The sequence below is a fragment of the Stegastes partitus genome, unplaced genomic scaffold (assembly GCF_000690725.1).
Source record: "Stegastes partitus isolate 25-593 unplaced genomic scaffold, Stegastes_partitus-1.0.2 Scaffold998, whole genome shotgun sequence".
Taxonomy (NCBI): Eukaryota; Metazoa; Chordata; class Actinopteri; family Pomacentridae; genus Stegastes; species Stegastes partitus.
This window is the reverse complement of record NW_007578729.1, coordinates 161,973-176,388: the sequence shown is the minus strand read 5'-3', so window position 1 is coordinate 176,388 and position 14,416 is coordinate 161,973. Positions and strand designations below refer to the sequence as shown.

Here is a 14,416-nt window from a genome sequence, read left to right as displayed (position 1 = left end):
ATCTATTAAAGGATTGTTAGTCACCATGTATTCCGTGTTTCATGCCACATTGATTATCTGCCCCTCTAACTTCTACAATAGTACGTTATCTTCTGTTTTATCAGCCTTTACAAAAAACTCAAAAGTAAAGTAGCTTGAAGATTGAATCAGTTCACTCTGTCGCCTGATACCATTTTCTCTTTTTGATTTACTTTTCCCGCGGTGCTTTCAGCGAGCCAAACTAAAGTCCGCTCAGCAGTCCGTGCTCTCTGTTTGATAGAGAAATAGCACACAAAGCTCTCAGCTGAAACTCGCTTAAACAAACAGTGCAGGGAAAAGCAAACAGTCGGAGGAAATCAATGGGAAAAGCCGTTTGTTTTGATGGTGCGATTTCAGTTTACGACACTGAAAAATGCAAAAACTTGTCAAAAAGGCTGATGCAGTGAGTGCAGTTAGCAGCGTGCTACTGCATGACTGGAATTTGCACATATTTAAAGACAGATTCATCAAAACAGTGTCACAGTTTATATTTATTCATATCTTCTGCAACGCATTTACAACATATCAGTCGTCTGAGGTTTCAGTGACTGACGGCACCACTCGAAACACTGAGGTTTCCATTTGACAACATAACACAATGAATATATAATGATTACATTGTTTGCTTTATTATTAAATTATCTGCTTTGTGCGACTCTACGACATGACATTACAGTATAAAAATAGCACTAATATTTCAGAAAATAACAATTTATGACACATGTGCTGCATAATAACTTCTTTCTTGTTTGTTTACTCGCATCAGGGAACTTTCACTTTGGTAGAACATCTTCACTTTCAGACCTCAACAAATAATAAAGATTAATGGACTGTCAGCACTGTAACCCTTGAGATTTTCAACCACACTGTTCACATTAATCAGTCCTCTGACTGTTCATTCAGCTACTGACAGTTAATGTTACGGAGAACTGTTTCTAAAAAAGAACCACTGACACCCAGTAAGTGTTCACAGGAACCTAAAAAATGCTTTTTTTTTTTTTTTTGTTAAATGAACTATTTGAAATGATGAATTAGACAAATAAACCCATTGTGTAGAAGCCTGCTCTTTTAAAGGATTGCAGATCTATGGGAAGTATGATACAAAAAAATACAGAGTCTGAGCTGTGTAATATTGGCTTTCTGTGAAAAAAGGTAAAAACATCGTGACTATACATTAGACTGTTTTGATGCAGGATGGTGGGACTGCAACTAATATTAGCTTCACTGTTAAATAATCTGTCGATTATTTTCTTGGTCCGTAAAATGTCTGAAAACAAAGAAACCCAAAATGACAAATGTCTTGCTGTGTCCACAACCCAAAAACTGTCATAGAGAAGGAAATACACCACAAAATATTCACATTTAAGAAGCCACAATTTAAATGTTTTTTTTTTTCCATAAAAGTTCATCAAACGGATTTATCAGTTATAAAAATAGTTGCTGCTTAATGGTAGTTACTCGATTAATCGTTGCAGCGCTACAGGACCGCTGATGTCCCCTCCAGTATTACTGACCTCACAAACACTGAAAATGATCTACCAAACTGAAAACGGACTTTAAGGCAACATCACATTTGCACAGAGACAAAGACTTAGCTTTCCTTCACACCTCACTATCTGTGAGAACATATAGTGCACGCAACTGATTGAATCTCAGCTTCTAATGCTTGTGTACAATAGACAGCAAAGAAAGGTAGGTAGCATGTTCATTTAGACCTTATTGTTGTAACCAAAATCACAGCTCTGCTTCCCCCGAAAACAGAAAGGCTGTTTTTAACCCCTCTGAACCCCAAACTGTTTTGGGGTGGGGTTTTTTTTTTTTTGTCACATTTTAACTCTCCGTGGGCTTGAAGTTAATTGATTCTTAGTTTTACAAAAAAATTTACCTTGAATTAAAAATGTACAATACTCATCCAAGTGCACCCCAGATGGTACTAATATGATAAGTAGTTCAAGGACCATCAGAGGGTTTAAAATCTGATGACTATTTGTTTTTCCGGTTTCTGGCTCTTATACATGGTGTCATTTTGGTGATTTTTTAAAAAGACAACATGCATTTAAAACCAGTTTGGGGTTCAGGGGGTTAATCACTGAAGTCCATTTGCAGAGGGTTTAAGGTTTTGGGTGAGCAGAAGCTTGAAAGATATCAAGGCAGTTCACTGTGATGAGCGCACCGGTCAGGTGCCTCCACTGTCTGGTGGCCGGATTTTTCATTTTGTCCAGGATCAAGTGCAGATCCTGGATCATGTCCCTGTAACTGTCTCCATAACGCAGACTCCAGGAGTAGAGGAAGTCATAGGCTGGCTTCCACATCGACTGAAACAGATAACACATACCTATTGATCAGATTTCTAATCAAATATATAAGAAATGTCCATGTATCAGGAGAAACTCCATCAATACCTGCTCTGCCGAAGTATAACCTGCTGTTATACTGACCTGGGGGCCGACTTCGCCGTTCCTTCCTCGATGAGGCGCCTCATAGCTGGCTATCTGAGCACTGGAGAGCTTTCCCATCTTCTCAGCAAGCTCTCGCCATCGGACTCCAAGTTCCACAGCAGTGGACAAGATGACGGTGTTCTGAATGAGGCGGGCTACAAGTTTCATGGAGTCTATCTTCAGTAGACCCTTTAAAATAAAACAGAAGTTAGCCTTAACAGAACTACCAAAAGCACACAGTTCTTCTGTGCTGGTGCAGGGGTCATGTACACGTCCATCACTTTAACTCACCACCATGAGCTCATGCAGGAACTTTCTTCGCCTCTTGTCGGTGTGGCAATCCTCCTTCAGCTTTTCCAGAATGCAGGCCACCTTATCGGCCTCAGTTTCAGCGTACCTCCGAGTCATTGTGTCTGGCGACAGGCTTCTATACCCTAAAACACTCGCAAAGCTTTTCCAGCTGCTTATGTGTTCAGTGACCAGAGTCTGGATGGCCGAGTACATGTAAGTGAGCTTGTTGAAGGGAAGCGTCATGTTGTCCAAGAGGACCTCTGCTGTGAGCTTAATGCCGGTAAAGTCAATCACCTGCTCTCTGGTTATGAGTTTGATGTTTTTGCAGTGAATTAAACCAGTCCTTCCTCTGAGGAATCCGATATACCACTCCTTTACCTTTGAGTTACCCACTGACCTAACAGTCTCCCTGGAAAGGAGAGCCACTGTGTCACCCTTGAAGTACTCCAGAAGGTATTCTACGCGTGGCTGACGGAGGACTGACTTCAGGGCTACACCGTACCACTTCAGGTTCACAGGTTTGTCTGGGAATTTGGGCACATCGGGAATACTTTCCTCAGGAATGGGCATAGTTCTCGCCATTTCAATCTTCTTTTCTATCTGCCTCGGCACTCGCTTTTCTGATCGGATGGGTGCTGCAGGAGGGGAAGGCACCTGGAAATGTGCAACAGCTGAAGCCTTTGATTCCTTCACCTCTATATCTAATTGAAAAGGAGTCATTTCTGTATTACCAGAACAAGATAAAGCAACTGGGAGATGCAAAACTGTCCCTATTTTGAGCTGGCTTTGCCTCACTTCTTTGAGTTTGTCCTCAGGCTGGATTTTAAAAATCGAGCCTGTGATGCCAACTCCAACATGCAGGTCATTCAGTTTGTCTGGTTTAAACCTGTGTTTTCCCCAGAGCTGCAGCACAAGTGGAGGTAGGCTTTTGTTGCCTCTGCAGATATCTGAAAACGGCAGCTTTGGTGGAACGTCCTCATGACAGCAGACAACTATTACAACCTTGAATGATGGATGGATGTACCTGGGGCCATAAACTGCCATGGTGATGTGGCGGTCAAGGTAATCCCATACTGATGTAGCAGGGGGCTGCAACGCAGAGGCCTCTGCAACCGCAATCACATAAAAATGTGTCTTCAGGTCCTGAAGCTTCATCTGCATCGTGTTCTTGTAAATGTAACAGTCATTCATTTTGACGTAAGGTCCGTCTCTTTTGTTGGACACGAGCCCATACACCGTGGTCATCACTTGGCTTAGAGGTTCATCCTTCACCTCTCCGGACAGCTTCACCTCCAGAGACAAACACTCCTTTGTGTTGATGTTGCTGAGGACCACCTCAACAAGTGGGCTCATGGTTGTCATGTAGTTGTTGTTGAGTCCAGGAGGAGGGTCCAGCATTGCCTTCAGTGTAACTTCCTGGACTTCTCCAGGAGGAACGTGTCCCTCTGGGATATGGATGCTAATTTCTGATTCTGGCAACTGCAGTGACCCTCCACTGTGTCCGATCTTGTGGATAACCTGAAAGTTCGTGGCCTGGGTCTGAGCCCACCCAGGACTCTGGCTTATCAGATTCAAGTCCAGGCATGAGCGGGTTAGCTGCCTGTGGCTCAGCCAGGCCATCTTATAGGCCTCCCGGTCATTCTTTAGCCACTCAAAATCCGGGTTCAGCACCGGCCCGGGTGGTTGGAAGCTGTTCTCTCGTTTTGGCACCTTTCTCTCCAAGTTCTCCAGGATGTCTGAAGCACTCCTCCATCTCCCAGATCTGTTGCCCGCTTTGTTTTCCAAAAAGTCCCCCACGTTTCCTTCGTCTGAAGATGTGCTGATGGCGTCATCGTTATTTGTGTCCTGGTGTTTTTTATTGTCCTGCTTTCCATCCGGTGTGTCAAAAATATTTTTGTCGGTGCTGCCATGCACAATGTCATCTAAGAAAGGGTTTGATGTGGACAGTTTGTTCCAAAAGGGATTCTTTGTTTGAGATGAATGTGGGACTTCTGGGTTTAGTAGCTGCCAGTCTGAGTTCTGTGTAATTCCTGGAATGTACCCACCTGTAAAAAATACGAGTTTGATTAGGATGTTTGTTAACATCATCAACAGGTTTTCTGATTCAGAAGCAAGGCTACTTGGGTTTGATAATGAGGCATTTACCATTCAAGTTGTCAGTAGCTGGGGCGCCATCACTCAGATCAATTAGTGTCCCCTCAGATTTACTCCGCATGAGACTCCCAACGCGACGGAAGGACCTGGTTCTTCCAGCTGCCATATTTTCATCTGCAAACATAGAAACAACAATGTTTTAATGTCTTTTTCTATGCCTTTTACTCCAGAAAAAGCTCAATTCCTTACTTTACTTCTTAAACCATTAGCCTTGCTAGCAATTGTGATAGCAACTCTCCTTCAGTGATGGACCCTAAAGCTCACTAAGCTCTTTGTTTTTAGCCATGACTCGCTGTTGATGAGTAACTGATCAAACAAGTACGGCAGAAGCTGTTCCAAGTTCATAGTGTATTAAAACGTGCCAGAACATGGTAGGAATTACCAAAACCATTTGGCAGGGTATAGAAGCTGCACTTTCTAAGAAAAAGTGCAGCAATTTTAAAAATATAAAAAACAAAACAAAACACATAAACCGTTAAATTTGGTCATTACAGTGTAAAACTAGATTATGTTATGTTGTACAGTATCTATTTTACTGTCTTTTGTCACTTGCTTATGTCATTTTCAGCTGAAAGAAACCTATTGATCTCATTTAAGAACCAAAAGTTGTCATGCGAACAAACCATTTTGAGCTAAACTGCATCTCTAAACACACACGGATTACTGTGACAGATGACAACAGCCGACACCTGCACACCACAGTAAAAGTCCTGCAAGTAAAGAGGCTGTTCTAATGTGTTTCTGTCAGGCACAATGGGCCTCCAGGGTTTCTGCATTGCTTGTGTCTGCGAAGAGAAACTGTTCCAAACTGTGGAATAAAGCCTGAACTCTTCAGTCTGTCAGTTGTTTGCGTAAAATGACACTACCCATTCAAGACTTGTCACAGTGAGTCAGTCATTAATAATGTGGTTTCTTACACCAGTGCACAAAAACAGGTTGGTCTTGTCAAGCCTATGACACAGTAGTCGGTTCTCTCAGGACTTCTTGCTATGATCAAAGTGCAGTGGCACTGTACAACTGACAGTAAAAAACTGTTTATTCTCATAAAATACTGCAAGATAGGTTTACTTACTATGCATTGTACTGCATTTCTTTTTAATATGATTCCTCTCATCAACACTAAATGAACAAATCTGATAGTAAATTTATGCTTTTCTGAATTTTTTAGGATTTAAATGATCTCAAACAAGTCTTACATTCATTAATAATCCAAACAAAGCAAGAAACACTGAGCAGCACAGATTCAAACATACAGTCCCCAGCTCCGGCTTCACTTTCATCCAATAGTCAGTTACGCGTCAGGACAGGTGTATACTGAGTATTTACATATTAATAAAGCACATCTACTACTTCCTAATATGAAAATCGAGGTGAAAAACCAACATCTAAGAGGCAAAAACAAAAAAAAGTTTCATCTCACCGTCAGCATAAGATGGTTGTAGAATTTCACCGGCGCGTTTGGCAGCAAAAGAGGTCAATCCACTATCATTTACAACTTCTCTTAGTAGGGCGTCGCTCCAAAGGCTCGCCTCCTCACGTTACAGCGCTTTTACTGTGTTTGCTGTGCGCCACGGAGCATTTCGGGACTGGAAGTTTGAATCAGTACAGGAGCCCTGCGAGGAGGGAGTGGCCTCTCGCGGGCAGAAACTACGACGCCCATAATGCAACGCTGTGTTTACGCACGAGGCTTAGAACACCTGAAACCGAGCGATACCTGTGGTTTCGACAGGAGTCACGGTGTTTGAGATAAGCAGGACAATATGATATCAGGCAAATTAGATCAGGAGAAACAAGATTAATTGTTTAGAATTTACCCAAAAGAAGATGAAGAAGAAAAAAGTAAAAAAATGTAGACCAACAGCATTGGGACAGGTGCTTGTATGGCTGTTTTAGTATATTAATAAGCAAAAAGAAAATACAACAAATCCAAATGAAGCAGTATTAATTCCCTTTGCTTTGATACTCATTTCAGTGCCAGTTTATTGATTTTACTCTTCTATTATCACTGCTGTCCTGAGTGACTGCAGATCAAAGCCAAGATGAACTTAAAGGTTAACAGAACTTAATCTCATCAAGGACACAAGTTGTGTTATCTCACCGAACAATTCGTACTGTGGTGACCGCATAAAGAGATCACTATTTAAGAGGGACACACTGTTGTAGCCGCTTACAGTGGGATGAGATTTGGCACACGACTGATCAAGAGAGGAATCATCCACATCATGCACTGGGTTTGTTTTTTTTTTTTCTTCTCTTTTCAATATTGCATGCTTCTGTGTTCATCAGCAGACCTTAGGCATGTGCCACGAAGCACGTTTAACATACCTCAGATGTGTTTTTGTTGTTTGACAAAGCAAGCAAAACTGGAATCCCTCACTGACAATCTCTCACATCTCTGCTCGTCAGACAAAAACAAAACCAAAAAAAAAAAGCTTGAAGAGGACTCTGAAACATCTCGCCTTCCCAAGAGAATCTCTCACAATTTGTGCACCAAGCTTTATGACACCTTCACGGAACTGTAATGCTCTTCTCCAAGACAATTTGCTTTTATACGTCTGTTATCTTGAACATAATCTGCTCTGGAGCATGTTAGATGTGCATATTTGCAGTTCCGATGACAGATACTACAGATCACTCAAGCTTCGTTTCAATCTTCACCGTGTAATAGATTTAGAACGTGTGATGGAACATGACTGCAAAGACACCATAAAAAGCACAACTGTCACATTCACATGCATTTTGAACCCTCACGCAGACGTGCTTCATAGCATACATCCAAAACTGCAGCCTTCTCAATCTGCAAATTGCATTGTTTGAAACTGCAATTTTAGATATGACCCCTCTTGCTCAGCTGTCAACTATTTGGATCCTTCAGGTTTGAACCCTTCTCTTGTCTTTCTCAGCTGAAACAGAAAGAACAAACAGCCTGATCTAAATAAAACACAGAGTAGCAAAAAGGAGAGAAGATGAGCTGGATCAAGACAACCTGGCCTGGCATTTCTTTGAAACAGGGAATGACAGAACGGACCGAGACTATGCAATAAAACTGGTATCTTTGAGGAACTGGATCCACTATTTCCAGCCAGGAAATGACCAATCTGTCTGCAGCAGCCAGCACCTGCAGGGAAAAAGACACAAGGATTTGAACATCCTGACAGATCTAAGAGGTGGAATTTCTTTTTGTGGAGAAAACTAACTATAATTTGGACAAAGGAATCGTTTATTTGGTTTTCTCCTTGAATAATCCACCTCTCTGTGTTTAGAGTCAGTGCAATCCAGACTGCAGTGTCCCCGAGTCCTTATGTGCACTCATCTATGAGCTGATTATTGTGTCCTAATAAGAAAATAAACCACTTGACAGACCTGTTTTTAAGCTTGGCGTAGTGGTTGCTCTTAGGACTTTGTTTTTGTGCTTTACTTTAAGCTTAATTCATGCCAAAGTGTAACATCCCTGTGGGGAAACCTGACTCTTTGTATTCCATCTCTATTGTATTTGCAGATGAATTTTCATGCTGAAGTTAAAATGTCCCTTCAGAACTGTTTCGTGGTCTCTGGATGTAAGACCGTAAGACCTTTCATCCACAAGCAGTTCTGAAGGAATGCAACTAAGCACTCCTGAGCAGATTATAAATTTTGAAGTAAATATTCTCACTGGCTGCGTTAGCATGGATTTTGGCACCACTAATCAACAACCCCCTGCCACAGGAGCGTGTTTTCAAAACCTGTTTGAAAGTTTTATTCACTCTTGTGTTGTCCCACTCGCGTGCACCCTGATGCCACTGCACAGGCGTGATGTTCGCATAATCAGAAATCTGAGCGGCATCCACGTTCCACCGGAACACAGTCACATTAATCAAGTAATGTATGAGAAACAGGAAACAGACCTGTGAGCACATTCTAGTCGTCATTTTACACGTCAGAGTAAGAAAAGCCAGACATAAACGATAACACGAACAAAGGCTGCATTCCATTTAGGTGCTAAAGTTTCTTGATCCCCGTATTGTACTCGCCGGCACACAGTAATTAACAGGGACACTTGCTGCCATTGTGAGTGTTATAGATCTTTTCTTACAGCGGACGCTTTTGCTTGTCATAGCAGGAAGAGCACCGATGTTATTGATAACATTATAAAGGGCTGCATTCCTTTCAGGTGTGCCAATTTCAAAGTCTTGGGGTTGTGATCGCTGATTCACTGTCATGGTTTACTGGGACACTTGATTAAGAAAAACAGGTTCTTTTTTGTTTTTTTCTGCAGTGACAAGTCAAACTGTGTGATGTGAAAAAGGCCCTTTGCTAAGATGCTTCTATTATAATTACAATTGTTCATATTTTTCTGTATGAGCTCTGATTAAAATGCTTGTCAGTAACAATGCAACCAAAGAGACGTTTGTACTTGAAATGTGTTCTTACCAAAATTGTCCATACCCATGCTACCTTTTGGATACATCCATCCATCCATCCATTATCTATACACCGCTTAATCCTCACTAGAGTCGCGGGGGGGCTGGAGCCTATCCCAGTCGACTTAGGGCGAAGGCAGGGGACACCCTGGACAGGTCACCAGTCTATCACAGGGCTACACTTAGAGACAGACAACCAAGCACACTCACATTCACACCTACAGACAATTTAGAATCACCAATTAACCTCAACATGTTTTTGGACTGTGTGGGAGGAAGCCAGAGAACCCGGAGAGAACCCACGCTGGACGGGGAGAACATGCAAACTCCACGCAGAAAGATTCCGGTGCCCCCACCGGGACGCGAACCGACAGCCTACTTGCTGCGAGGCAACAGTGCTACCAACTGCGCCACCTTGCAGCACCTTTTGGATTTCTAGTGATATTTTGTTTGACCAATCGGTTTCTGGAAACAACACAAACAGGTGAGAAAAGGTGCTAAAACATAAAGATGTCAATGATTAACTGTAGTTATTTTTCACGTTTACTGCCATGTCCAAAATCATTCTTACCTTTTCTTACGTTTACTTGCCTCCACAGCAGTCAAACAGTTCTGAAAGTTAACAACAGTCTTTCTACATGCCTCCACTAGGATTTAATTCCTCTTTATGATGATCTCCAGCTCTTCTTTGAGATTGAAGGTGGCCTCTGGTCTTCAGTTCTTCCACACATTCTTAGAGGGATTGGGTCGCTCCAAAATGGCGGCCATGTTTAACCATGTGGGAGGATGTTCTTTAGGTTGAATGCTTCTTCTTTCTAGTAGAAACAAGGTACTCCAAGCATGTTCCAGCAATAATGCAGATGAAGCAGGTTCTTCTTAAATTAAAAATGGATCATTTCTAGAGCACAAAAGATGCCTGGAGCAGAATGTGCAAACAAACTAGCATCTCAACACTACTGTGCCTTCATCAGAGTCAAGGTGGAGGAAGCTGCATATATTCAGGCCAAACCGGGTATATACTGGTCATTGGATAAATGGTTGGACAGGATTTTGAATCTATTGGATGATGAATCAACGGTGGGTGTCTCCATAGTCAGAACACAGGAGCTATGGCAACTCCCACCCTTGGATTCATCGACCAATAGAAAATCCAACCAACCAATTATCCAATGACAGTCACACACCTGATTTAGGTTAATATATATTCAGCTTTGTCCCGTTCCACTCTGATGAAGACAGAGCAGTACTGAAGTGAACTGTTAGCACAACAGGCTGTGGATTAAGCAGTGTGTTCCAACCACCTTTGTTCTCTGGAAGGAGGTTTTTTTCTTTCTTTCTTTCTCCAAGCAAAAGCCTCATTCCTGTGTCCAGACAACTCCATTTTGAACTCGTTTGACCCGACGACCAGAAGCTTTCATCCTTATCCAGGTGAGCTTTTGATTTTGGCATCAAAGGAGACCGGCGTTGTTCAGGGTCTGCTAAAGTGTCTAATTTGAGATGTTGGTGCCGGAGATTCATTCGGGTGGTTTTGGTGGTGAACCTGGTTTTCCGTCTGGCCTCTCCCACTGGCATTCTTGCCAGTGTCGCGGCCACTTTTGTCGTCTTACCAGCCCTTTTAAGTGTTTCACAGGGTGGAACTCCTTGTACTTTTAAAAAACACCTTATACCTTTTGAGCAGCCACATTGCACAGCTCTCTCTCAGTGTTGGACCCTAAAACAAGCACATCTGGTTTTAGCATTAATTTGCAATTGATTACTAACTACTAAAGAACACTCTCAAACATGGTAGAAATTACCAGGATTATTTGGAATAGTGTAGAAGCTGCATTTCCTCAAACATTTGTGACAATGTCAAGGCATATCTGTGGTGAATTTGTAATCTAATTACCTCCCCTGTTGAGTTGCTTTAAGACAATATTGTTATGACACTTCTGAGAAACGGAAAAAGGAGCAGAGTCAGTGATCTTCAGTCCACTTTGAGATTTTTTGAGTGGCATCCAAGAAACCAGGCTGGTCTCAGAGTTCAACTAAAATTGCCATTGAAATCATGAACCTAAACAAAGTTCTGCACCATGCTTGACTTGCATCATAGTTCTCCTCAGAGTTTGATGATCGCCTGATTCTCACATTTGGTCAGTACCTACTTTGCCGCATTGTGTGTAATCATCCTCACGTGCTGTATTTGCACTCAAACTTCATACAATCAGTTTGTTTTCAGTACATCTTGTGACGTGAATGTTGAGGCCTGCAGAATGTCTCCTACCAGGACTCACAATCGGCTCACAGAACATCCCTATCAAAGCTGCTTTTGATACTTCACAGACTGATCATCTGTTTCATGAGTCACGACATGGAGGCGACCCATGTGGCCTTTTCTCGTGTGCATTTATCAACAGTGTGATTTTAAGGTTTTGAATTTGGTCTAAATAATTACACGCAGTCCAGTTTAGCTTCTGTGATCACACGTTTCAACACATATATGCAACCACAAGGATAAACTGACTGCACCGACATACAATAATTAATTTATCAATAATTTCTGACAATATGAGTCATTTTAGATGGGACATTTTTAGATAAAACCGCACTAACACCATCATAAAATTCGCAGATGACACCGCTGTGGTGGGGCTCATCTCTGGGGGAGATAAGACTGCACACCGGGACAAGGTGGAACAACTGTCAGCGTGGTGTCAACAAAACAACTTGATCCTAAACACAGCCAAAACAAAGGAGATCATTGTGGACTACAGAAAGAAGAAGACAGACATGCAGCCACTGCTCATCCGTGGGGAGGGTTTCTGACGTTCACTTTTTGGGTGTGCACATTAAGGACGACCTGACCTGGAGCACAAACACAGCAACCACTGTGAAGAAGGCCCAGCAGAGACTGCTCTTCCTTCGGGTCCTCAGGAGCAACAACCTGCAGCAGAGGCTGCGAGTGGCCTTCTGTCGCTGCTCCATAGACAGCGTCCTCAGTTACTGCATGTGTGTTTGGTTTGCCAGCTGCACAACAGCAGACAAGAAGGCTCTCCAAAGGCTCTCTAATTTCCCTGAGGTTTGCACCAAAGGGATCAATAAAGTTCTATTCTATTCTATTCTATTCTATTCTATTCTATTCAAAGGGTCGTCAATATGGCCCAGAAAATCACCGGCTATCCTCTGCTTCCCCTCTCGTTGCCTCAGAAAGGCACAGATTATAGTCAGAGACCCCTCCCACCCCGGACATCACCTGTTTGAACTTCTGTTACCGAGCACTGAAAACAAGAACAAATAGACTCAGAAATAGTTTCTATGCAAATGCCATATATGCACTAAACTCAAGACACATCAGCTATTCTAGTGTTTAGTGGGTTTTATTAAATGGTTTTATGAATGTTTGTTTTTTTTAATGCTATTTATTTTTATTATTTGTTGAATATGCACTTAAGGATGGCACTTTTAATTTCATTGTTCTCATACAATGACAATAAAAACATTCTTCTGATAAAATGTAAAACCAATAGTTAGAATAGTTGGAATTCCTTGTTGGTATCTCTGTTTTTGTTACGTTTTTAATAATTACAATCCAGAAATGATGACTTATTATTTGGCCAAAAAATAAAAAATAAAAAATTTTATTTAAAAAAAATCACCATAAATCCAAATGTGGCATTACAAGAAATCATTCTGGATTTACCTGTGTGTATTATATAAAATATTCATCAGATTTCAACTTAGTAGTGATTGTTTACAGCATGTTTTAGTTTCTGCACAAATCAGTTCATTACAATGTGGCTTCTTTAATCTACACATCTGTACAGAAAGAATAAGACTACAGATTTTTTTTTAGATGGAATTTGAATCATAAGTGTCTTGTGGCAAAACATGAGAGAAATCCTACAAGGGAATTGAATTTGCTGCTTGCCTGATTGTGCCACTTGAGGGAGCCATTTCTCTACCATTCAGATGAGTCAAGTTCTGTCATTGTTGAAGTGGTTTGAGATTGTATTTGTCCTTTTGAAGGTTTTTAATGATCCACTCTGATGAACTGTCTGCTTATAGCGAAGCAAAATCTGTGATTCTGATGAGTTTGGTGGACAGCAGTTGTTTTAAAGTTCCAAAATAAAACTCATGTAATGTTCATTTTAAGTGTGAACTGGTGAAATATTTTGGTTTTTTTTGGCACATGCTGTGATAAAGCTTTGTTCATGGAATAGGGGAAGCTTTGGTTTGCTGTTTTTGGTACAGTTTGGGCATTTGAGTAAAAAAAGAAAAAATCACCTTTTCAATTCTTACCAGCCATTCTTCCCTTTTTATTTTATTTTTTTAAAAATAAACCACAAAGGCATTCATAGAAAACTGTGTGTGCATGAAGTGTGTCTCATCTCCTTATTTTGCTTTACATGAGTTTCAGCAGCTTCTGTCTCTCTTTTGTTTTCACTCTGAGTCCCAGTAAACTGACATTTATTTTACAGACTGCACAATGATGTCATTGAATCAGGGTTAAAAGTGCGGAAAACCCAGACGAGCTCCTCACGCCGAGGTGGAATCTGTAGAAAGTCCACTGGCTGATCAGACAGGTGAAACGCCACCTGTGATGTACATGAATCTAAATTGCTGAAAGCATTGTATAAGGGCAGCCCTGTCAGCGTCCCAGCAATTACTGTTAATTATTTTGACTAACCTCTGGGCCTCGTCAAATTGCCTTTCCCCAGGAGATTGGTTGGTTTGATGACAATTGCAGTGCAGTTCGGTGTTTCTAACCACAAAATTGGCCGCAGAGGCATCATCGGTGAGAGGTGTTAAGGCAACACTGTGATTTACTGGTTCAACTAAAATATAATACATCTCATCGTATCCACAGCAGCCAGGTTTTCCACGCCGCCGCCGTCAAGACTGTGAACCAGCTTATTAGGCAGAACCTTAAAATCACCAATACCACTTTGGAATAATATTGTTTTCTTTCCTGTTTTCTAGGTGACTGGATCAAAGCTTGGCTGCCAACACATTGTGTGTGCTCTGACCATAGCTGCTGCTGTTGTTGTTGTGGCCTTCATCCACAGTTGGCAGCTCAGCCTCCTCATCCTGGCATGTGTGCGCTTCCTGGAGGCCAGCTTAATTCAATCGAGGCCA

At 41.7% G+C, this 14,416-nt stretch overlaps 1 protein-coding gene across 1 annotated transcript; it reads right to left on the bottom strand.

Annotated features, from left to right (window-relative positions):
• Positions 1 to 492: 492 nt before the first annotated feature.
• Positions 493 to 6,374, bottom strand: macc1 (MET transcriptional regulator MACC1). The gene is made up of 5 exons (XM_008294826.1): positions 6,322 to 6,374; positions 4,893 to 5,015; positions 2,748 to 4,792; positions 2,457 to 2,645; positions 493 to 2,333 (listed from the first exon to the last, which is right to left on the bottom strand). The coding sequence occupies exons 2-5, from the start codon at positions 5,005 to 5,007 to the stop codon at positions 2,130 to 2,132; spliced, it is 2,553 nt and encodes an 850-aa protein (XP_008293048.1). The 5' UTR covers positions 5,008 to 5,015; positions 6,322 to 6,374; the 3' UTR covers positions 493 to 2,129.
• Between the last annotated feature and the right edge of the window lie 8,042 nt (positions 6,375 to 14,416).